Source organism: Hevea brasiliensis, chromosome 18 (assembly GCF_030052815.1).
Source record: "Hevea brasiliensis isolate MT/VB/25A 57/8 chromosome 18, ASM3005281v1, whole genome shotgun sequence".
NCBI classification, from domain to species: Eukaryota; Viridiplantae; Streptophyta; class Magnoliopsida; order Malpighiales; family Euphorbiaceae; genus Hevea; species Hevea brasiliensis.
The window spans coordinates 1,903,783-1,928,457 of record NC_079510.1 but is presented as its reverse complement, the minus strand read 5'-3'; the positions used below and the strand labels follow the sequence as shown (position 1 = coordinate 1,928,457).

General features: G+C 32.7%; 2 protein-coding genes across 2 annotated transcripts; both read right to left on the bottom strand.

Annotated features, from left to right (window-relative positions):
• Positions 1 to 17,906: 17,906 nt before the first annotated feature.
• On the bottom strand, positions 17,907 to 21,558 carry LOC110665965 (cuscuta receptor 1). Its single transcript, XM_021826303.2, has 3 exons — positions 21,437 to 21,558; positions 20,570 to 20,718; positions 17,907 to 20,177 (listed from the first exon to the last, which is right to left on the bottom strand). Exons 2-3 carry the CDS (start codon positions 20,643 to 20,645, stop codon positions 18,133 to 18,135), a joined length of 2,121 nt encoding a protein of 706 aa, XP_021681995.2. The 5' UTR covers positions 20,646 to 20,718; positions 21,437 to 21,558; the 3' UTR covers positions 17,907 to 18,132.
• Positions 21,559 to 21,610: 52 nt separating this feature from the next.
• LOC110665925 (uncharacterized) lies at positions 21,611 to 23,965 on the bottom strand. Its single transcript, XM_021826231.2, has 2 exons — positions 23,751 to 23,965; positions 21,611 to 21,837 (listed from the first exon to the last, which is right to left on the bottom strand). Exons 1-2 carry the CDS (start codon positions 23,902 to 23,904, stop codon positions 21,611 to 21,613), a joined length of 381 nt encoding a protein of 126 aa, XP_021681923.2. The 5' UTR covers positions 23,905 to 23,965.
• Between the last annotated feature and the right edge of the window lie 710 nt (positions 23,966 to 24,675).

Below are 24,675 nucleotides of genomic sequence, written 5' to 3'. Positions count from 1 at the left end.
AACGAGGGAGAGAAAGTGAGGTAGAAAGTGAAGTCGGGGAGAGAGAAAGGGAGGTCTATGTAGTTTTGAGTTTTTTATTTTTAATTACACTTTCAGTCCCTAAACTTTCTAGGTATATTCAAATAGGTCCCAAAATACAAATATATGTGCAATTAAATAACAAATAAAATACAATTAATAATAATAATAATAATAATAATAACAATTAAATTAAATCTTGGAACCAAGGTTAATAATAATGTAATAATATATCATGTTAATTGATTTAATATTAATACTTAAAACTAATCATTCCAATTAAAATTGGACTATTAAATAATTTATAAAATATGTTTAGAAATAACATGAAAAATATATAAATGAAAGTTTTATAAAAATTATAAATTAGTTAGATACTATTAAAATAATATTTAAATACCATATAAAAATATAAATTTTATATTTTTAAAATTCAAGTTATCACAAATATGCCTCTCAAATTTTTTAATAATAAAATAAAAAATTTCTTATAATAGATAAGAATAAGTATTGACTAAATTTCATATTCACTAGTTTTCATAATTTTAAAATTCATAATTTTTCAATTTTTTGAACATGTTAAATTTGAGAAACTTGCATTCATAACATGGTTTTTACTTGTCACATTTCCTAGAATTTCCAATACTTCTTTTTTATATTAATTCTAAGAGTATAGAGCAAGTACTTGAATTTGCATAGATAAGTCAAAAAATCTAGTTGTTGAATAAGATCATATCATCGCATGCTCGGGTGAGGAGGTGGATTTCCAATACATTCATTCATTTATTTATATAATATTTGTTACTCCTTCAAAGTGGTAATTGGATCATAAGTAAAATGAACTTAACAGCATATGCAAATTCACAATGTATAAAATAAATATTAAAGTGTTGGAATTATTGAAAAAAATGTAAGAATTTTCCTTGTATAATTTCAAATACAATTTTTTTGTGCTAAAAAAATACATTGTATTTCAATATCTCTCTCAAATTTTTAATAATAAAATAAAAATTTCTTATCGTGGATAATGAGAAGTATTAACTAAATTTCATATTCATTGGCTTTCATGATTTTAAAATTCAAAATTTTTTTGAATGTTTTTTAACAAATTAAATTTGAGAAAACTTGTATTAGTAATATGGTTTTTACTTACCACATTTCCGGGAATTTCCATAACTTTTTTATATACTAATTCCTAGAGTATAAAGCAAGTACTTGAATTTGCATAGACAAAATAAGTCTGCTTGTTGAATAAGATCACATCATTACATACTCGGGTGAGAAGGTGGGTTTCCTATATTTGCAAGATAGCTAGCTAATGTGGTAGCCAATAAAATACAAGGTGCATTGCCAAAAAAACACTGAGACAAACCCAAAAGAACATATGAAGGCAATCACTTTGAGAAATGGGAAGATAGTAGAAGAGCAACCAAGGAAGGAGTTTGAAAAAGGCAAAGAAAAAAAGCAACCTAACTCTAAAGATTCATCGAAGTCACCTTTAGCAGAAAAAAGGAGCATAAGGAGAGGGAAAACAAGCCAGAAAGACCATATTTGCCTCTAGTGCTTTTTCCACAACATGTGTCACAGCAAGGAAGATAAGAATTTCCTTAAGTTTCTTAAGGTATTTAACAAGCTTCACATTAATATTGTGACGCCCCTTACCCGTCTACAGTGTAGCCGAGTAAAGTATGCCACATTCAGTGCCGGAGCACCCTATCTTATCTTATCCTGTCCATTGTTAATTTTAAACTTCATAGAAAATATGTGGTAAATTTTTTTTTTATTTCAAATTATTTCTGTGGATACACGGGCAGAGACTCCTCTGTTTTATTAGCATCTGGTGGATTCCAATGTTTACTGTCGACACTATATTTTGGCCGATCCCCCAGAATCAATAAACTTCGAAACCGATCCCCAGTACTAAGTCTCCCTTTGACAGCCAATCACATTTCCGATCCCTCCTTGCTAGATAACCACATTTCCGATCTCTCCTCACAAGGAATTGAATCAATGCTAAGTCCTCACATCAGTCTAAGCCTTACCGGTCTATTAAATCACTCACCGATCTCTCAAACCCTGTCGAATCTTCAGACCAATCAAGTGTATTCCCGATCTCTGTTGACAAACACTAGGTCCTTGTTACCAATTTTATTGCCGATCCCCCTTTCAAAAATTTAAGAATATTAAAAGGTTCCGTTTCGGTTTAATGATGATCCCGATCTCAAATGTTCAAGCCAAATTTTCAATTTTAATTAAGTCCCGTTTAGCGTTGGTTCTCTACCGATCTCATGCTCATTGCGTTTTTCGATCTCTCACACTTGGGTTAATAATCACTCTCAGTTATTTCAACATACTCAAACAATCAAGTGTTCCGATCACAACCATTCTTCGAACAAAAGAGGCATTCTATTTCATTTCATTTTAAAATTTGTACAAGTTATTCAGCTGGAGGATCACCCCCAGCCTGATCTACATTTTGTCCGTTTCCCCTCTCACCCTCAGCCTCCTCCTCACTCTCCTCATCTTCATCCTCGGGAGCCAGGTTGGCCATCCAAGAGAAGTCCTCCTCAGGGTAACGCTTCTTGAGCTCAGCCAGGAGATCTCTGTGGGCATTCACATAAGCGCCGGCCACTCCAGTCACTATCTCTTCCTCTTTCGCTTTGAGCCCCTCAGCAAGGTGAGCAAGTTGAGCAGCTTCATCAGCCCGAAGCGCCTGAACTTCTTCCAGAATACGAGTTCGCTCAGCCAGAACATGAGTCTGCTCGGCTAGCTTATCCTCATAAATTTTCATTTGCCCCTCGATGTCGGATATATAGTTCTGAGCGGATGATAGTTGAGATCGGAGGGAAGCTGCTTCATGACCTATCCTCTCGACCTCTTTACCCAGCCGATGCGCCTTCTCCCGGATCATGTGCTGATTCACCAAACACTCAACGTTCAAGCTCATAGATCTGGTCAACATATCATCAAGGCTATCCGGAGACAGCCTATCCCGATCTTCTCGAAGGCAGATAGAGCAAGCCAGCACTTTAGCAAAGCCTGGATTCTCTCGGACCGTTCGACTCTTCTCTAGTGAATTGAGCAGTACTTGAGTACCGCGAGAAAGGGGCCTCGCCTGTTGTTGGGAAGGACCCCCTTCCGCGCCCGAAGTAACTGGAGGAGGTGGAGGCAGCTCTTCTTGACGAGGAGGAGATCGGATCACTTCTACCTCGGGGATCGGCTGCCCCGAAGGCTGAGACAAGCCTTCTTGTATTTCCCCAGGCTCATGACCAGGCGTTTAAAGTAGCTCGGATCGCTTCATCTCCAGCACCTTCCGGGAGATCTCCCTCTTTCGCTTCCGTTTCTCCTTGGAGGCTTCGTCTCTTGCCATACCTGCACAAAAGAGAGGTCAGTGAGATCGCTAAGGTCCCAAGATCTAAGATTTAGAAAATACCGACGCCAAGGGCAGAGAGCGGAAGCTCCCGATCTTGGCCAGTGATCAGCTGCATCGTCCAATGATGCAGTTCGGCTATCACTACATCCAAACAAGAAAACTTCTCCCTAGCCGCTTGATCTTTCAATTCCATCACCACGGCTTCCTCTTCCCTATTCAGGGCGAGATGCTTTGGACGCGAAGGGTTCAGATGTAGCCAGCTTCGAGGGAAGCCCTCGAAGTCATTTGGAATTTTGCTCCTCAGAATAAAAAAGCGGTTCTTCCAATTCTTCAGGGAGGAGGGCAGATCGGTAAAAAGCCCGCAGTGGGATTTCGCCTGGAAAAACCAATACTCGTCGTCCTTTCGACGAGTTAACCTATGAAGGTCGGCGAACACTTTGGCAGTAGGACTAATTCCCTTAGCTCGGCACAGGCCACTGAAGGCCACAAGGATCCGCCATGAGTTCGGGTGAACTTGGGCGATGCATACTTGGTGAAATTTCAGAACTTCTTTGAAGAAGTCATCTAAAGGGAACCGCAGCCCGGCTTTTAATTGCTCTTCGTACACCATGATCATGTCATTCCCCTCAAAGAAGTGATCGGCTCGAAGATCGCCGTGACACTTAATTAGTTCGAATAAATCAGGCCGAATGTTGTATTCTTGGCTAAACGATTATAGGTCGGCTTCTTGAAGGATCGACGGTAGCTCGTCTATAGGAAGACTTTCCCTCCCTGAAGAATGTACTTGCCTTGAAGGTTCTGCTCACCCCCGAACTAGAACAGAGGCCCTAGGAGGTTCAGGTTGCGTGCTTGGTCCGACCACCTCCGCTTCGTCGGACGACCATGAAACATGGACGGAAGGTGGGCTTGCCGCTCTCTGACCTTCGGCATCTCTCATTTTCAAAAGAAATAAAGAACTCAAAAGTAAAAGAGGGATCAAAACCCTTACCGGAGCTTGATCGGAATCGGAAGAGCTTGAAAATCGAGAGAATTTTGGAATTGTTTGCGAGAGACAGAAAATGGCATAAGTGAGAAACTGGCTAACCCCCACCCCTATTTATACTCGTCCGAGCATTTAATGCTCACGATGTCCCAGGCAATGCATCGGTTAGCGGGATTCGCCAGCTGTTCTGACACGTCTCTCGAACATTCCAAATTACATAAAGAGATCGGTTAACTGGAGATCGGCATATTAAGATGAATATTTTGAATAAAGGATCAGTTAAGAGTCGTTCAGTTAAGAGTCGTTCAGTTAAGAACCAGATCGGACGAACACATCAAAGATCGGAAAATAATCAATAAAATGATAATTGACAAAATAAGATTTTTATTTCCAAAAGATCGGATTACATCATTTGGGCGATCTCAAGAGATCGGATTACATTTCTAAAAGTCAGATTACATCATTTGGGCGATCTTAAGATCGAATTACATTAAAAATCTGATTACATCAAAAGGCCGATCTCTAAAGATCAGCAGAACATCCTATCTAAAAAAGGGGGGGGGGGGTTATGTCAAAGTCAACATTGTGACTGATCCAAAGGATGTAACCGACAGCGAACTGAGCCGCTGTCAGAACACCCAATGTGGAGGAAAGCCGCTGTTAAAACACCCAATGTGGTGAGAAGCTGAATAAACTCGGAAGAGCAACCGCTAAGGGTCGGCGAAACATTAGCGGTCTTCTCGGCCGAAATAGGTTCGCTGATTATACCGGTCGAATGACTCGAGATCGGCACGATCGAGGTCCATGATCCAGATCAGTTAATTGGTCCAGTTCTCTCACCATCATCGGATAAGGTTATCACGATCTTTCGATCACCAGGATCGTAAATTTTCAGTCATGGAATAGAGAAGTCCATCGGAGAGGAATCAAAAGCCACAGTCGTAGCCGGAACTATCGCCGGAGCAGCTAGAACAGGAAAGTAAAGAGGGAGAGAGGAAAATCGAATGAGGAAAGTTTCTTCTGTCAGGGGTATATATAGGGGAAAATCGGGCATTTATTGCTAAGCAGAAAGCGAAGCGGACGCTTCAAGAATCGAGGGGAAGACGCTTCAAGAATCGGGGGAAATTAATGCTTTGACCAGACCGGGCCTGACTAAGGAAAGGATCAGAATCATAGAGATCGGAAGAGGGGAGACCGGTATGAAAGATCGAAAAGGGCGCGTGCCAAGAAGATCAGAAAGAGGGGAGATCGGAAGGCAAAAAGAATAAGACAAATCCCAATAACCGTCGTCAGAATCAGAACCAAGGTAGTTAAAGCGTTGCAGATGAAATCTCTACCGCACGCCTGAGAATCGCCCACAATGCTGACAGGTGCCAGAGTATGTCATGACAGTCCTGTACATCCCAATCTCCACCGTCGGTCTCACTTGCAAGGACGAGTCCAGAGCCTTTAGATCAAAGGAGAAGACGACAAGACCGGCGCCTTTTATTCCCAGCCCTTGGATCGCCCAGGTCAACGAAGTTTCGGACCGTCAGATTAGAAGAAGAAAAGGACAAGTATCATGAGAATGATCTCAGCCGTTCATTTTGATTCTCTTTAATTTTCAAGCATCCGATCATGTCCTTTGAAATCCTGACCCTCCATCTCCCTCAAAATAGATCTTGACCCTTCATGGAGAGCATCCGGTTCCTATAAATACCCGCATGAAAAACACGTCAGGGGAGGGACGAACAAAAAAAGAAGGTTGTTACTATAGCGGAAGAACTCTGAAATTTAATTCAGATCGTTACTCTGCTTTCATAAGAAGAACTTTTGGAACCAGTTTCCTGAAGTGTTTTCTTAAAAAGATTTTGAACATCGAAACTCTTCATTTTCGGCTCGTTCATTATCCCGTAACGTTCACATTTTCATTTCCTTGTTATCTTCATTTTCCCTTCCATCGTCCATTTAAACTCGGGTACAAATCTAACTTGATTGCATTTAGAGAAGCACTCTTTGTTCCAAGGCAGACCTTAATCTCCCGGCTATCAACTCGCAATCTTATTGTTTTTTGTCATCTCGTAGTTATTTCAATAGATTTGGCCCCCTTACAGGTAAGTGCTCATATTGCCGTTTTTATTAAGTGTTCGTTTTTATTTTACGCATTTCCATTGTTCTTTTTATGTATGTAATTTTCTCCAAGTTCATATTGTGCTAAAAAAAAAAACCAAAGAATGTTATTCTCGAGTTTACTTCTTTATTGATCAGTCTATTTTTTTCGTTAATCTTTGTTATTCCTAAATGCAAGTCTTCTAGTCCCTAGTAGCGCATAAGTGGTTGGATAAAACATAGGTAACTGTATTTTAAGGGTCTCTTTAAAAGAGAGGGTCCAAATAACACGTCAGGGAAATGGCAAAATTGAATTACTAGGCTGACGTAGAAGGCGATCCGGCATAACGCCATAAGGCGGAATAAAAACCAAATTTCAGATAAGTAAAATGGAACAGATAGGATACTGGTAAGGCGACCACATGGGAGGTCGGTAAAATTCAGTCCGGCATCCCTTATTTAGTCACAAAGTATCAATGAGTTAAAAGAAGCCTTATTACAACCCTTGGCATCTTTGAACACTAGAACTCTTAAACTTAGGCTCTTATGATATATAGCTGTGATCAAATTTTGAAGGGATCGGAAGAGTCTTTATCTGAGTCCCATTAAAATAAAAGAGATCGGAGGAGAGTTCTTATCCGGTTCTCAAACTAAAAATGTTAATAAATATTTAAAAGGAGATCGGAGGAGAGTTCTTATCCGATTCTCAGACTAAAAATTTTAATAAATATTTAAAAGAGGTCGGAGGAGAGTTCTTATCCGATCCTCAAGCTAGAATTTTAATAAATATTTAAAAGAGATCGGAGGAGAGTCCTTATCCGATTCTCACTTAAAAACTTTAACAAACATTTAAAAGAGATCGGAGGAGAGTTCTTATCCAATTCTCAACCCAAAATTTTAATTAAAAGAGATCGGAGGAGAGTTCTTATCCGATTCTCAATCCAAAATTTTAAAAGTGATCGGAGAAGAGTTCTTATTCGATCCAAAATTCGAATCTTAATCTAAAAGAGATCGGAGGAGAGTTCTTATCCGATTCTCAAATTGAATTTTAACCAAATAGCCCCTTCAAACAAAATTAACACATAACAGTAACTCACTAAGGTTGTCTCATTTACTTATGTATCTGGGTAATCCGAATTTAGTGAAAAATCAAATATTCCTTTTTGTTAAAAGGATTAACATTTCTATTCAAGCCCTCCTAACTAATTTATAAAGAATGCAAAGTTAAATCTACTTACCCTTATTAAGGGACGAGGTGGGGTGCCTAACACTTTCCCCACCCGTTTGCGGACCCCGAACTTAGAATCTCTGTTTTGAAGTGGTTTTATTTCAATTTATCTTCACAAATGGTTTTCTTTAGTTTCCCTCAAAACTAAGGTGGCGACTCCTCACTCTTTTCCACTTCGGTGGGGGTTCGTTCAGGCGACCGCAAAATCCCTTGCGACATTTACCTATTAAAAATAATTTCATATCCATTTGATATTTCCATACATCATATCACATCATCATGTACTCATATAATTTGCTCATATCCATTTCAAGTAAATATTCTTCATTCCATTCATATGAAATTCATCTACAATAATTTATAATTTATTTACAATATCAAAATTGAATTACATATCTCAAAAAGATTTACATCATTTACTTATGTGCAATAAACAAAAATGCAAAACTAAAAATACATGGGCCCTACCAAAACTACTCTGCTGAGGTGACTAGCAAACACTGTTAGATCTGGTCAAATCTCTGTCAGGGCACTACTGCTGTGACTGCTGCTGTGTCTGTGTCTAGTCTCCAGTACCTACGCGAAGAAAAAATCAACGCGCTAAGTGAATTACTTAGTGGTGCATAACTTTAAAAGAAAAATAACTGAATAATTAAAAATAATAATTCTATGCAATTTTCATAAATTTTAAGTCTTTACAAATTTATTTAACTTTGAAATCAATTTATTTATTAGGATCTTATATGTACATTTATTTCATTTTCAGTCTCTTTAAAATCATATCAGTGTCCAAGTAACCTATAACATACTATAAAGGCTTGATACACAGGAGTATACTAGTTAGACAATCATATGTCTACCCTGTATACAACTGTCATATCAGGCACAAGGCCAGCGGGCAGGCTTTCAAAGCCAATAATAAAATTAGGCTCAATGGCCAACAAGCAGGCATATAGCCTGTAGAACAATTATTTTAAACATATTTTGTCGATCAATGATTATTCGTGTAGGCAGTACTGCTATCTGTAGTCCCTAATTGATATACCAATCGATCCAAACTATGTACATAAGCCTAGGTTTACTTTGGGTAATTAAGCATGATTAGTTTCTCATTAGAAATTTCATGTCACTTTATAGTGAGAAAGTGGGTCTCACATACTTATTTCATGTAATTCAGTGTTTAGCAATATATTAGGGTTAAAACCCTACCATAAAATAGTTTGTTTTGTGAACCTTTCTTTAGGTTCAGTTTTAGTGTCTTAACTTTACCTATCAATTTGATTACTTTGGGGCTACTGTTTGGCCATACTACCTTCATGGAAGTTGTTCCTCAATGTCTTCTTTGTTTTCCCTTTTTGAATCATGTCATTTAAATTTTTGAAACTCAAGTTATGGTCAATTAACTATAACTGGTTCATTTCCTAATTCTAGCTCTTTAACTAGGTAGATTTTGAAGATACAATTTACCAATTTAATTGGACATGTTGCAGTCACTTTTAGGCTTAATATTCTTCATAGAGTTTGTTGCCCTATGTCTTATGGTCACTCAGAATTTTGGATTGCAATTTTTCAAGTTTTGTAGAATTACTTAGAGCCAAATAACTGGCCTGAACTCAAGTACCCTATGTCAACAGGATTCCACTTCAGGTCAGTGGCTTTAACTCAACCTTTAGGGTTCTTACATTCATAATTTGAGGAAAGTGTCTAAAACAAATTTGGAGCCCTATTTCTTAGGTTTCCAGAACAATATGGCTCATCCAAATTGGAGTTTTCTAATAAGAGATATGACTAAAAGACCATTCTGAGGTCAAGTGATCACTTAGGCAATTTCCAGAATTTGCATACCAACTTGACCTAGCCAATTGACCTAGTTCCCTTACTTTCTGGGTTTTAGTCAAAATACCACTATTGTATATTGATATCTTATGGAAAGTTTGCCACTAATTTCATTGCATTTGGGTTTCTGTAGACCAAGTTATGGCCTCTTTGCCAAAACTGGTTAGGTAAGCCTATTTCTAGCAATTTCTAGACAATATGGTTCTGGATAGTTTTGTAACCTAACTTGGGCTAATAATTTGGATTGGTTAAAGGCATTTCTGGGCTTTGTGATCTCCATAAAAGTTATAGTCCTATATCTATGCTTTCCAATGGTATAAAATTCAAGTCATTTGGACCTATCTAGAGGGAGTTATAGCCAAATGAATGTGTACTGTTTATTTGGTCATTTTTCTGGATTCATCATTTGGTCATCTGGATTGGGACAACAATTTGGTCAAGTTCTGGATAGAATTTGGGCATGGTTTCTTTATGAAAAATGGAGTATTTTAGGTCTAGTTTCATCTCCAATTAGCCTCATACCAATTGGAGTAACACAATTTCAATTATGGCTCAAAACATTCATTGGATTTTCAAAGTCTCAACCTACATGGAAAAGTACACTTCCAATTTTTATTTCCTCTAGCTCCCAAACTACAAATTGATATTCATGGTACTTCTAACATCATTAATTCATCTCAACACAATCAAATTTCAGCAATTATACAAAGTCTCCAATAGTTAAACCAAAACCATAACTCTAATTTGTCAACCATAATATACACACGCAATCACATTCTAGCACATGCAACTTCATCACTCAATATATAACTTACATCTACTTACTCATCAACATCAAAAATCACCATTTACATGCACAAAAGCATCAATCTTCCATATTTTAAAAACTGCAGAAATGAGGATTCTAAAATTTCTTGCCATTGGCTTTCAATTTCATGTTATACTCACTCATTTCAACCTCAATTCAAGACTTAGCAAAGAAAGGAAAAGAAAACTTGCACTAACCTTTAATGGCAGCTTCTCAACCTTGTAAAAACTTTAAATTTTCTTTTTTTTCTTGGCTGCCTATAAACTTTCCAAGGTGTGATGACTAATTTAAGTGAAGGAAATTGTGAGGATTATGGTGAGAATGGAGGAATTTGAAGCTTGGAAGATGAACATTCATGGAGGAAGAATGGAAGAAGAATTAGGCCATGAGAAAGAGCTTAGGATGAAGATGAAGTTGAGTGGGTTAAGTTTGTCATCTTATACCTATTTATACCCCACTAAAATTAATTTATTAATTTCAATAACTAAAGTTTTAATATTCCTAATAATTCCCCTTATGTTTCCTTTAATTACATTACATATAGTTTCATGTTTTCATGGGATTTTCAAAATTTAAATATCACTCATTTTAATAGACATTTAGGTCAAAAGTCGACTTTAGGTGCCAAATAACCAAAATGACCCTCTTCGGGTTATAGTCAAACTTTTTCGGTAATACTGACTAAATTCCTGACCTAACGGTTCCTTTAATTTTATACTATCTATTTTATTTTAATTTTAATTTTCATCTGTATCGATTAACTAAATTTTCTTTGACATTTTCAATGTCATTTGTACGTCAGTACACCTTTAATTAAGTGTAACACCACTATTTGTATAGCCTGGTATATTTCACTATTCCGGTGACCGGAGCCGGTCCGGACAATTAAGGGGATTAGAACTATACTTAAGACAACTAGATAAGCCATAAACACAAATAATTAGTAATTGTCAATTAGTTAAGTATAAATAAGAAAAATAGAACATAAGAAGTTAAACGAGCCGAGAGTCACAGCAATGGGTGACCTTCTCGGGAAATACTGCGAAGTTGATTTAAACTCAAATTTCGAATCATAAAATATGACGCTACGGTCCTTAGGACTATTACAAACACAATGGAAAAGAGAAAATCAAGAAAAAAAATTGTTAAGCCAATCAAATAATTAGGTCAGGGAGCTGGAAGGAATATGGAATTATTTGCAAACCGGGTTGAACCAACGAGGGGCAATTTGGTCAATTGACCCCAAGAGCTAACTCCTGACCCAACTGTCAAATAAAATCGGAGAAAAGAAAATTTCGGAATCGAGAATTAAATTAAAGAACTAATGAAAAAATAAATAAAAATAAATAAAAAGAAAATTGAAAAAGTGAAAAGAGATGACATCATGCATGACATCATGCATGATGTCATAAATACTATAATTAAAAATTTATTTAATTTGATTTATGGTCTTCCATAAGACTAAATTCATAAAAGAAAAAGAAAAAGAAAAAAAAAAGACTTCATCTTCTTAAAAAAAATGTGAACAATCTCTCTCTCACCGTCTCCCTCACCAAACTCCATTAAAGCTCATTTTGAGCTTGATCAAACCCTAAATCCCACCATAAAAACTCCCCTTTCTATCATTAAACCTTGTTAACTCCACTTGAGAAGAAGCTTGAGCAAGAAAATAAAAGAGGAAAAGGAAGGAATTGAAGGATTTGAAATTCTAAGAAAGGCTAGTAAGCTAAACTTGATTTGTTAGTTGATTTAATTGTGTTTATAGTTGAATAAACTTAGAAATTGACTTCAAAGGAAATGAAAACAACTTTGGAGGACTAGTTATGGAATTCGGTTAGTTAGGGTTTGATGTGGAAATGTAAAAATTTGATTGAATTAAACTTGTTAGAATGCTTGAATGATGTATGTAAGCTATGCATTGGTGATTGGAATGTATTAGATTTGAAGTGCATGAAAATTAGGGTTTTGGGCACTAGGGTTTGGGAGGCAAAAATGTTAGAATTGGTCAAATGTTGTGTTTGACCTTGTTTGAGATGAAAAATGGTCATTTGTGACCCAATGAGATTTGCTGGAAGTGTTAGAAGTGAGTTTAAATTCGGATTGAAAGTGGTTAAGCTGCAGGCAGCAGGACCAAGGTCCCTTTGAGGGACCAAAACTGAAAATTTACAAGTCCAATTGGTGTGAGGCCAATTGAGAATGAAAATAGACACAAAATGACACAATTTTCATTTAGGAATCAAGCCCAAAAAGTGACCAAAACCTAGTGAACAAATTGACCAAATCTAGATTTTTGCAGTCTGACCTGTACAAAAATGACCAAATGATTGTTCATTTAGCCATAACTTGGGCTAGATAGGTCTAGATGACCTAACATTTTACCAGTGGACAGCTGAGATATAGACCTAAAACTTTCATGAAGAACACCAACCCAAATTATGCCCTTAACCAAGTCATTTGGCCACCCAAAGTTGGTGACCTAAAACTGCCAGAACCAGAATTTGCCCAGAAAATCTGGGTTAAGTCCAATCCGGCAGCCATGATTCAAATGGCTATAACTTGAGCTAAAAAACTCCAAATGGAGTGATTCAAAAAGGAGAATAAATTTAAGACAATAGGGAACATTTTCTATGAAAAAAGTTTTGCCAAATTCTAATAGAAAAATGACCAATGGAACAGTACAACTTAAGACACCAAAACTGAAATTTTGCAAATTTGCCTAAAAAACTTAGAATTTGAGTAAACAACCAAAACCAACAAATTTTGTGACCAAAATGTGGTATGTGAGTGAAGTTAGAATTCCCATACCTATTAAGCCTTAGAAAGTCAACAAATTGACTTGAATAGTGTCATGAATAGTAATCCCGAAACACAAATTTTAAAGAAAATCAAGTTTAGCACATTAGAGCTAGGTAAAAGTGAATTTAAATTTATTTTTGGATTTATGCTAAGTTATGATACTGAAACACTGTGAAACTGTGTGTTTCAATGGAAAAGAATACCGGGAAGGAACCCGAGGTGTCGAGTCAAGGCCAAGAGGTGACTCGCTTAAGGTTGTACACAACGTATAATTTCTGTAAATTATCTTCTGCATATGTTTTGAATAATTTGAAATATTGAATTGTGACATCATTATAATAAAGTATTTATGATGCTTTAATTTAAATTGTTGAAAGTTATTTGTGTATATTTGAATTGGCAATGTTTAGTAAATTATTAAGATAAGTTTTGAAATCACAGTGTCATGACCATATATTTGAACACCTCACTAGCATGACTAGTGGGGGTAATCAGTTTCGAATTTTGATTCCTTCTCTGGCTGAAGTGTTGAGGTGTGTGCTAGTAGAAGAAGAAAAAGAATTGGTTCTCATATATTTGAGCTAGCTAGCCTTGTGATGTGACTTCTCTTTAGCCTCTGGCTATTGAGATTATATTTGTTTCGAATGGCATGATATAACTGTGGGTTTTATGAAATTGGTTTTGATACTTCGAAATGAAATTGTTTGGATTAAAATCTCATAATTCATGTTTTGTATTTAATTCTCATGTTTAGTCCAATTTTTGAATAAATATGATTTAAATTCTGCATAAAGATTATTTTAGTATGTTGTGCACCACTGAGTCCCAATACTCAGCGATGGCTGCCATTGCTGTTACAGATATAGAGACTAGAAGAGCAGCAGAGTGAGCTGCTGAGGACAGAGAAGCTACCTACTCTGAAGTCTATTGGGTATATTTTATACCCTAACTGTAAAAATTTATTTTGATGTATGTAATGTATGTAAAAGTATGGACATGTAAAACTAGTCTTGAGCAGTTTGTATAAAGTTTGTAATAAATTTTAGTTGGATTTTTCCTAATGTAAATTTTTGTAATGATGCATATAAATTGTTTTATCTTTAATGAAATATAAATGGAAGTATTTTGTTTTAAATTGAATGAAATTCATTAATGGTATTTTGATAATTGTTGAATATTGGAAATTGTGGATTTGAATTTTTTGAGATTGATAATGATGTTGAAATTGATTGTGAATTTGAAGATGTTGTTGAGACGGATTATTGGAAGTGTTTTTTACAGGAATTTGAAGAACTGTTTTCTCAAAATACAGACGGCACTCTGCCGAAATTTTTATAAAATTTGCGGAAAAATAAAATGGGCAAAAAATTTTAACTAGTTTTCAATTTTAATTAAATATTTTAATACCTATTAGAAAATGCTCATACTTATAAAAGTAAGAAAATTGTTTTAAAATCCCTTGTAGGGTACTTAATGAGTTATCGGTAGGTGAAGTTCAGTAGTTCATTAGGTATTTTACGGGATCATGTTATGCCTTACAGAGGGGTAAGGTGTGACATTAAGTCCCGAAAATTATTTCCTAGGGTTTATTGCAGGTCTGGGATCGTCAACTATTTACGCAATGACTTCCTAGTATGGTCACCCATCACCGTGGTTCCGGCTCCTTTAACCTAATTACATTTTATTTCTTTTATTTTCTCTTAATTTTTTTTTGTCTTTATTTCATTAATTTATTTCTTTTAATACCTATTAGAAAATGCTCAACCCTTATAAAAGTAAGAAAATTGTTTTAAAATCCCTTGTATGGTACTTAATGAGTTATCTGTATGTGAAGTTTGGTAGTTCATTAGGTATTCTACGGGATCATGTTATGCCTTACAGAGGGGTAATGTGTGACATTAAGTCCCGAAAATTATTTCCTAGGATTTCTTGCAGGTCTGGGATCGTCAACTGTTTACGCAGTGACTTCCTGGCATGGTCACCCATCGCCGTGGTTCCGGCTCCTTTAACCTAATTACATTTTATTTCTTTTATTTTCTCTTAATTTTTTTTGTCTTTATTTCATTAATTTATGTCTCATCATCCTAGTTTAAGTGTAGTTCTAGATATTTTGGCTGTTCGAATAGACGTTAGTCGTCGGAATAGTAGAACGTACGGACTACTTACAGTGAAGGCGTTACAAATATTCCTTTTTATAGAGGCTTTAGCACAGATGCCAAGTTATGTCAAGTTTCTTAAAGTATTCTTTTCAGGAAGGAGAAACTGGAAGATCATGAAATAATGATGCTTAATGAGGAGTACAGTGCTATAATTGAAAATAAATTGCCTTCCAAGTCCAAGGACTTGAGGAGTTTTACTATTCCATGCAACATAGGGAATTTTGAATTCACTAAAGCTCTTTGTCATCTTGGAGCTAGCATTAACTTAATGCCTTTATTTGTTTTCTAGAAATGAGGTTTAGGTGAAGTGAAGCCTACCACTATTTTATTGCAACTTGAAGATAGATGTGTAACATGGAGGATGTTTTGGCAAAAGTAGACAAATTCATCTTTCTTGTGGGTTTCACCATACTTGACATAGAGGATAGAGATATACCCCTTATTCTTGAATGCACATTCCTTACCACTAGAAAAGAACTAATTCAAGTGCATAAAGGTTAGTTAAACTTAATAGTTGGACAACAAGTGGTAAATTTTAATGTTCTCAACGCCTTTAAATTTCCAATGACAAAGATAAATCCTTAGAGTTGATATTATTAATGAATATTTGAGTGAAATATTGAATAAGTCAAACCTTGATGTGAATGATTCTCTTAGTGAGGAAGTTTTTGAAAATAAATCTGAGTAGTCTTTGGAGCTGTTGAACTTAATGGCTTCTTTTAGAATCAATCATTGAAAAAAATTCAATTAAATTTTCACTTTCACAAAATCATGCTTAATTCCTACTTGTTTTAAATTCTTTTAAGTTAAAAAGAATTAAATTTTTTTTCATTCCAAATATAGAAATTAACCAAAAAGAAATACATTAAATTAAATTATTATAAAATTTTGCATTCCAAATAAAGGGAATAATATTATAACTTATTAAAAGAAATTAATAATTAATAATTAATCAACTTATATTAAACTTTTGTGCACATATATGCGTATGTATAAAATTTTATTCACAGAATTACATATATTAATAATTTATATTACTTTATAATTTTTTAATTGTATAAATTTACTTATATTGACTAAAAAAAAAATTTAATGGAAGAACTAAAAAGTTTAACAGAAGAAAAGTATAAAAACTAAATAGTATATTTTTTAAAATACAAGATCAATTAATTAGTTTCACTGAAATACATTACTATATAATAATTTTTTTCTATATAATACTTAGTAGTTAACCGACTTGATTGAAGTGTAGAAAAATAAATAAATAAATATATATATATATATTAAATAATTATATGTCTATCGAAATCAAATTAAAATATACACCTTTTAATTTTAAAAATAAGTGGATTAATATATTATTTTTTAAATTATATTAATTTAATTATTTAAAATGTCATATGGCTTTTTTTTTTTTTTTTAAGATGCCAAATACCTTATTTTTATAAGTATTATATATATCTCACAACGTACAAATTAATTTGTTGCATACACTACACTAGACGTACAATGTGGCAATCCCAAGTTAGAAAATTTTGAACAATTACTTTCCTATTTCAATTCGGTTTTATGCTTCGCTTTCTTTTTTTTTTTTTTAATTTATTTTCCTAATCCATATATATATATATATATATACTTTTTTTTTTCTGTGAATCGGTAAATATATTTAATCATGACATTGTTTTTTCTTTTACTTTATTGGATGCACAATTAATTGACTCATCACATTATTAAAAATAATAATTATATTTAAAAAATACAAAATATTTAAAATACACATATTTTAAAGTATTTTGAAATATTTTAGTTTCTCTTGGTTGTAAGTTTAATGATAGGTATTACATAATGTTTAACTTAATCATTTTATTTAAAAATATAAAATATTTGAAATTTCCTTTTGATTTATTTTTTTTAATTATTAATGAAAAAATTTATATTTAATTTCAATTTATCATAAATTGTAGTATCTATTAAATAAAATACATATATTAATTAAAGTAATCTATATATATATAATTTATATTTTATTTAATGAATAATATAATTTATGTGAGATACAATATTTTTAATCATATATTCTTTCCAAAATTACTTGTGAAAAGATATGAACTTATTTTATATTATAATACATAAATTTATTCGGTTGATTTAAAAGATAATTACATTAATTTCAATTAAGAAAATTATTTTTATTTTAAAATTTCAATTAAAAATAAATATAAATTATATTTTCTATTTAAATATAAATTTAATTAAACTCAAAATTTTTATTTATTAATTAAATAAAATTTTAGGTACTATATTATAATTTATTATTAATTTTTTAAATTTAATTTTACACTCCTTTGAATATAATTATAACAAATATTAAAAGTTCAATTATTTCACACACAATTAAAAGTTATAAATATAAATATAAATTAATCAAATGTTTGGAACTTTTTTTGTATAATTGACCTAATAATAATAATAATAACTTGAAAGCATTGAATTATAAATGTATAATTTAAACGTTGTACTTTCCATGAGATTTTTTAAAATTCAGTGTTTGTGATCGAATTTGAGAGAAAATGGAAGTGACAACTACTTCTCATTCAAGAAATGAACAGTATATGTAGACAAAAAAAATTGAACACTATACGGGAGTATAACTACTACACGTGCGGCTGCAAACTCAACAGTGTTTGTTTACAGCTCATCTAACTTACAAAAACAAGCAACAAATGATATTCCGCAAGCAGCTCCAGCTCATTATTCTACAACCATCCCAGCTTACTGAAACTATAACATAAACTCAACTCACTCATCAAGGTTGAACGCTTCTGAAGTACATAGAGCTATACTTCAATAGCATCTAAACACAAAAGGAATATTGTCCGCCAGAAAATAGTAGAAGTTGGTGAGGCTCGTCTCCATCATATAGAACCATGCTCTTCGCCAATATGGATTTATGTACAAAACAACAGCTATGGTCAATAACACTATGGCATATGAAATCAGAAAACTCACATAGAAAGCATCCATGTCCATAAAGCCACCATCTTTTTTATGATCTGTTTTATCCTCTTCTGGAACTCTTGGCGTTACTGGTGAAGGAAAGCAACTTTTAGACAGTGGAGGTCCACAAAGGAAAGGGTTTCCCTCATAGCTACTATTCTCGAATGTCGCAAATTGTGCAACCATCTCAGGTGTCTTGCCAGATAAGTTGTTATGTGCTACACTGAAGACAGCTAGAAAATGTAGTTGAGTGAGTTGAGGGATTTTGCCATTCAAGTTATTGTAGGAAAGATCCAAGCTCTCAATTTGACTCAAGCTTGAAAATGATTGTGGAATCAATCCTGTCAACCTGTTATGGGATAGGTTTAAAACCTGGATCATCCTAAGATTTCCTATTTCAGTAGGAATTTTACCTGTCAAATTGTTGCAGGACAGATCGAGTCCTGATATTAACTTGAGAATGCTTCCTTGGAAATAATACGATACTCTCTTTGTTGTAAACTCCAAAGGTTGTTTCATGTAAGTTCCTGGATATCCATATGAAGCAACTTTTTTTTGCCAATTGCTAGCGGCACTTATGCAAGGGAGGATATGACCAGAAAGATTATTATTAGAGAGATCAACCAAGCTTAATTGGCGTAAGTTGCACAACTGAATTGGTATTTCACCTTCAAGATTATTATAACCCAAAAGAAGATAGCTCAATTCTGAAAACTTGTCAATCCATTCTGGAACCCTTCCACTGAAATAGTTGTGTCTAAGATCCAATATCATTAATTCAGAACAATTGCAGAATGCATTCGTCAATGCTCCTTGTAGCCTATTTTTTGATAGATAAACTTCTCTGATCCATTGAGGGCCAAAGTTAGATGGCAGGTTTCCAGAGAAATTGTTCTGTGATAGATCCATGACTTCAAGAGAAGTTAAATTCCTTATCCAACCAGGGATGCTACCAGAGAGATGATTATCACTCACGTCCAAGATTTGCAACCCAGTGCAGTTAACTATGCCATATGGGATACTTCCAGTGAATTGATTGCCATCCAACCATAACAGCTTCAATTCTTTAAAATCAGCATGTTTTGGGAATATTTGGCCTTGCAAATTGTTGTTGGAAAGAATGAGATTAGATAATGAAATACATCCAACAGTCAAGTCTTGTGGTATTATGCCTGATAGTCGATTGTTGGACAATTCTAATACTCTCAATAGGCTCATTTTGCCAATTGATGAAGGAATGCCACCAATGAGCCCATTTCTAGATAAGTATAGAGAATCTAAATTTGGAAAACTTACTCCAATTTCTGTTGGAATGGAACCAGTGAAGTAATTGCTAAAGAGATCTAAGTGTGAAATATACACATGGGAATGAATTGGCAAGTGGAGAGGCCCCGAAAGTGAACAATTGGCCAAGCTAAGAGTGTCTAATTTTGAGTTGTTCCCGATCAACCAATGAGGAAACTCTCCCTTCATTTTAATATTTGACATATCAACATACTGCAATTTATGCTGATAGTAGAGGAACTTTGGAAACACTCCCCCATCTCCTTGACCAGAAAAATCTAGGTTCTCTAATTGAAATTTTGGTGTCAAATTAGGCATATCTATATCTGCATATATTTCGTTCCCATAACAATACAAGAACTTGAGCTTTGAGTGGTTGAAGAACGGCAGTAATGAGATTGGGATTTGGAACAAGTTGCTTGAAAGTTGTAATATATGTAAGGATGTGAGAGTCCGCAAGGGAGATAAGGAGATATATCCAGTGAAATGATTGGAAGATAGATCTAATCGTTGAAGGGATGTTAAATTTGCTAGGCACGAAGGCAATGTGCCACTGAGATTATTGTTGCTTATATCTATCTCTTGAAGATGTATCAACTCGCATAAACCTAAAATCATTTGTTTTTGAAGAGTATTAGTGGAAATCGAAAATAAGCCTATCAAATATCAATGTTTAGGGGCTAATTAATAAGGAAAAAAACCTTTCTAAGTTTTGCTTTCAAATATTTTTTTTTTTTTTTTTGGAAATGTGTGTAAAAAGTAATTTGAAAGTAAGATTAGAATTTTTCAAAATGTCTTAAGTCGGCAAGTAATATAATTTTAAAAAAAACATAAATTAACAATTTTTAATAAAAATTAAAATATTATTTTATTGATTAAACACAGTGACATCAACAAAACTTAAAGAAATTATCTTTAAAATGCATGTCATTTTATCAAATATTAAAGTGGATATAAAAAAAAAAATCATAAATTTCCTTTTTCTAATAAAGAATCTTACCTTTGGCTGCAGGTATGGTGCCACTTAGTCGACAATAGGACAATAATAAAGTCTTAAGTGAGGGTAACTTTTCCATGTCTTTTAGAAGTTGTCGGGGAGAGCAGATGCTCTCAAATCCAAGTACTCCAAAAATTTGAAATTCGGCAGTCCTGTTAAAAGAATAACATTACTTTTTGATTTTTTTATATTAAAAATCAATAATTCAATTTGAGTTCAATAGCACAATTAAAGAATCAAGATTGATCATTTAACCTAGTGATAAAGTTAAGGTTGTTTAAGAATGGTAATCAGATTCAAATTTTTTTTATCAAATATTCACTCTCTAATAATAATAATAATAATAATAATAATAATAATAATAATAATAAGCCAATCCAGAGTAGCTTAGTTAGTTTTCTTTCACTTATAAAATCTGAAAAGTAGAGAGATATCAAATTCAAGGTTTTCTATTTACCTATTCTAAAATTATATTCACCTTTTAGTGAGAAAGGGAGATGGCTACTTCTCGTTATGTAATCAATCATTTGTTATTCAGTTCATTAGGCCTCATCAAATCACTATACAAAAAGAATTTCAAATTTGTTCAAGTTGAAATGGGTTATGAGTTGAGTGAATTCAAATAGGGGTGTATATATTATTTAAAAAATTTACATTAATTATTCATTATATAAATATTGCTAAGCACATTAAGGTTAGCCTAAAGCTAAATTTAAAACAAGTTTCATCTAGTCAAATCTCAGCAGCTCTATTTTTTTTCCCCTCTAAGAAACGAAAACTAAGCTCAATTATACTTAAAACCAAAAATACTTATGCTTTATTTTAATATATATATATATATATATATATATATATATATTATTGAATTACCTTGAGGTAAGCTAGCATCGAGGGTAAACATAGACAAGAGTTTTAGAGAAGGCAATGCTCCAAGACTCTTCATCAAATGAGGAATAATCCAAGTACAACTCTTGCACGCTTGTCAAATTACCCGTTTCTACTTTTTTTTTTTTTTAAAAAAAGCAAAAAAAAAATTCAATGAAATTAACTAGGCATTAGCACAATTATTGCAGCATATATGCAAGTAATGACTAATGAGAATAACTCAAAAACCTGCCTTGAGCAAATATTGCCTCCTTTGAAGCTATTATGCTGTAGAGAAAGGGTCTTGAGAAATGGGTATGCTCCCAACAATTCTAGCTGAATGCTTCTATCCATAGCAGTGTTGTAATCAAGGATAAGAGAACTCAAATTCCTGCTTATTCTAATATCTGCAAGTGAAAGAACAAATATAATATTCAAACTTGTGCTTTTATATCTTTGATTACTACATTAAATTTGGGATTTAACAGCATGTTTTATGTCCTATTAAAAATTTAAAACACATTATTAATAAAAATTATCAGTAAGCACATAGTAATTTACAAAATTTTCACAAACTAAAGTTTTTAATAACACACTATAAGAAATTAAAAAGAAAAAGGCTATGAAAATTACTTACCAACAAATTTTGTTAGTAATTACCGATAAAAAAAGAAAGTCAAGAGAATTAAAATTTAGACTAATTTGTATCAAAGAAATTATTGACTGATTACTGACGAAACTTTTATTGATAATGCAATTTCATAGGAAAAGATGTCGTCAAATACTGCAGCAAAGTTAGCAGCCAAATATAAAAATTAAAAACTAATTTTTAATTAAATTAAAATAACTAAAAATTAATTTAAAAAATAATGATAAACTTGAATATAAAATTAAATAAAATAAATAAATAAAATTAAAAATTTAAATTACATTAAATGAAAAAATTAAATTAAATTAAAAGTATAAATATTGAATTAAAAATATGAAAAAAATTACCTACGGAATGTAATTATTGTTGGTAATTATCCATGAAGATTTATTGTTATCAGTAATTAACGACGAAAAGTTTCGTCGGTAAATAGCTTATAATCTCCACAAAGGCAATTTCTTTCGTCAGTAAATTTAACAATAAAAACTATTTCATCAATAAAAATCAGTTGTGCACGTGAATTTGAAGATAAAAAAAAACCAGTAATTGGTCGATAATCCTAATTACCAATGAAATATAGGTTTAATTATTTAATTGCTATTTTTTTTAGTGAAACTTTCACACTAATTTATAATACTGTTATGCTTAATGTTGTATATATTATTTATCACTTTATGTACTATTTTAAAGTCAAAATATATTACCTTGGTATTATTTGTTAATTTAACATCATGTACAGAATGACGTTAAAAAAATAATTGTTTAAGCCATATTTGTTGTAGTGGATCATGCTCAATGCCATTATATCAATTGTTGCCTTCTATATAATAGATTTAATTATTCTAATATCTGCCAGTGAATAAGCAAATATCCACTTATTTGTATTAAATTGCTTTATTAGTAAATACAATTATGTTATGTTTAAAATAAATAAATATAGGCTTCATTTGTTTTAATTTATGTGATGTAATAGAGAAAATACGTAATATTTATTTTATGGAATTGGAACATATATTAATTTAAAATATAATATAGTAAAAATGTACTATGAAATGCTTGTTCTATTTGTATATTAGTGCATGACTCTAACTAGGGGTGAGCATTCGGTTCAAACCGAACCGAACCAAATCAAATTAAATTATAAAAATCGAACCGTAAATTTTAGAAATCGAACCGAACCGTAATGGGTGAAAAATAGAATCGAATCGAACCATTCTATTTTGGTTCGGTTCGGTTTAAACCGATCGGTTTGATTTTTTATTATTTTTGAATTTATGCTTGATTTTTAAGTTATTTGATCTAATTTTAACTTTAATTTGAACCTAATAACCATTAATCAATGAAATTAAATAATTAATATATATAAAATTAAATATAATTCATAAATTTTTCATAAAAATAAATCAATTCAAAAATCGATTAGGTTTGATTTAATTTGATTTGACTATATAAATTACTATTCTGTTCGGTTCGGTTTAACCTATTTTTTTCTCTTCAAAACCGAACCGAACTGAAATAACCAAAATTTTTATAATTCAAAACCGAACCGAACCGAACCGATTTAATTTTAAAACCAAACCGATTAAATCAAATTGATTCGATTCGGTTCAATTTTTCGGTTTGAACCGAATTCTGCTTAGCCTAACTGTAACTTTGACTTAACTGGCATACCTCTTGAGGCCACAACTTTGGTAATTTGATTTCCTCCTAGCCTCAGTTCCTCTAAGTTGCCCAAAGCATCCAAATCTATATATAAGAAGAAGACAAACAAATCATCCAGTTCTGGGTAAATGATGGTGAAATTGTAAGGCATGTTCCATTTCATCTAATAACAGTGCATCTGACATGTTGTGTAATGTTACTGAGTTTGTAAGAGAAATAGAAATAACAATCACAAAGAGAGAGAGAGAGAGAGAGAGAGAGAGAGAGAGAGAGAGAGAGAGAGAGAGAGAAAGTGAAAATGAAACTCAAAAATGGTGTCATGCTATTAATTGTGAAATTGTTGCTTGAAACTTATATTACTGTTAAAAAAATTTTAATGTGTATTATTCATTTATTTTTAATAGTAATTATTTTTTTGTTACTGTAAATAAATATTTTCTTTAAATAATTATTTAGTTTTAGATATAGAAAAATTAGTATAATTTTTTTTTGTAAAAAAAGTCATTATTTTTCATTTAAAAAAATTAGAAAAGGATACTTTTTTTACAAAGAAAAAATAGTAAAAAGTAATTTAAAGCTATTTTCAAATATTCTTAAATTTTGGGGAAAAAAAAAACTAGTTTTCTGGTTCTTCGTTTGGACGCACATGTGAACATAATATTTTGTTTTTTAATTATCTTAGAAATTTTTTTTTTTTCAGAAAACTACCCCAATATTTTTCACACATGAACAAGCCAAGAAACTTCTAATTTTCAAGTCTTAATACTCTTTCAATAGTCATAAAAGAATATAGATCAAAGTTTTGGGCTTGAAAATTGGAAAATAAATAAATTAAAGGAAAAATGATAAATTATGTAAGAAGATATTGCGATTTGAACTAACCATGAATATCAATTGCACTTTCCAATCTGTTGTAGCCTAAATTTAATGATTT

Bases quoted from the DNA above. Each gene is read 5' to 3' on its own strand.
- LOC110665965 (XM_021826303.2), bottom strand. From the start codon at position 20,645: ATGGAAAAGTTACCCTCACTTAAGACTTTATTATTGTCCTATTGTCGA. The intron at 20,178-20,569 runs GTAAGATTCTTT...AAATGATTTTAG, and splicing joins CACCATACCTGCAGCCAAAG to GTTTATGCGAGTTGATACAT.
- LOC110665925 (XM_021826231.2), bottom strand. From the start codon at position 23,904: ATGAAATGGAACATGCCTTACAATTTCACCATCATTTACCCAGAACTG. The intron at 21,838-23,750 runs GTATGCCAGTTA...TTTCACTTGCAG, and splicing joins CAAAGTTGTGGCCTCAAGAG to ATATTAGAATAAGCAGGAAT.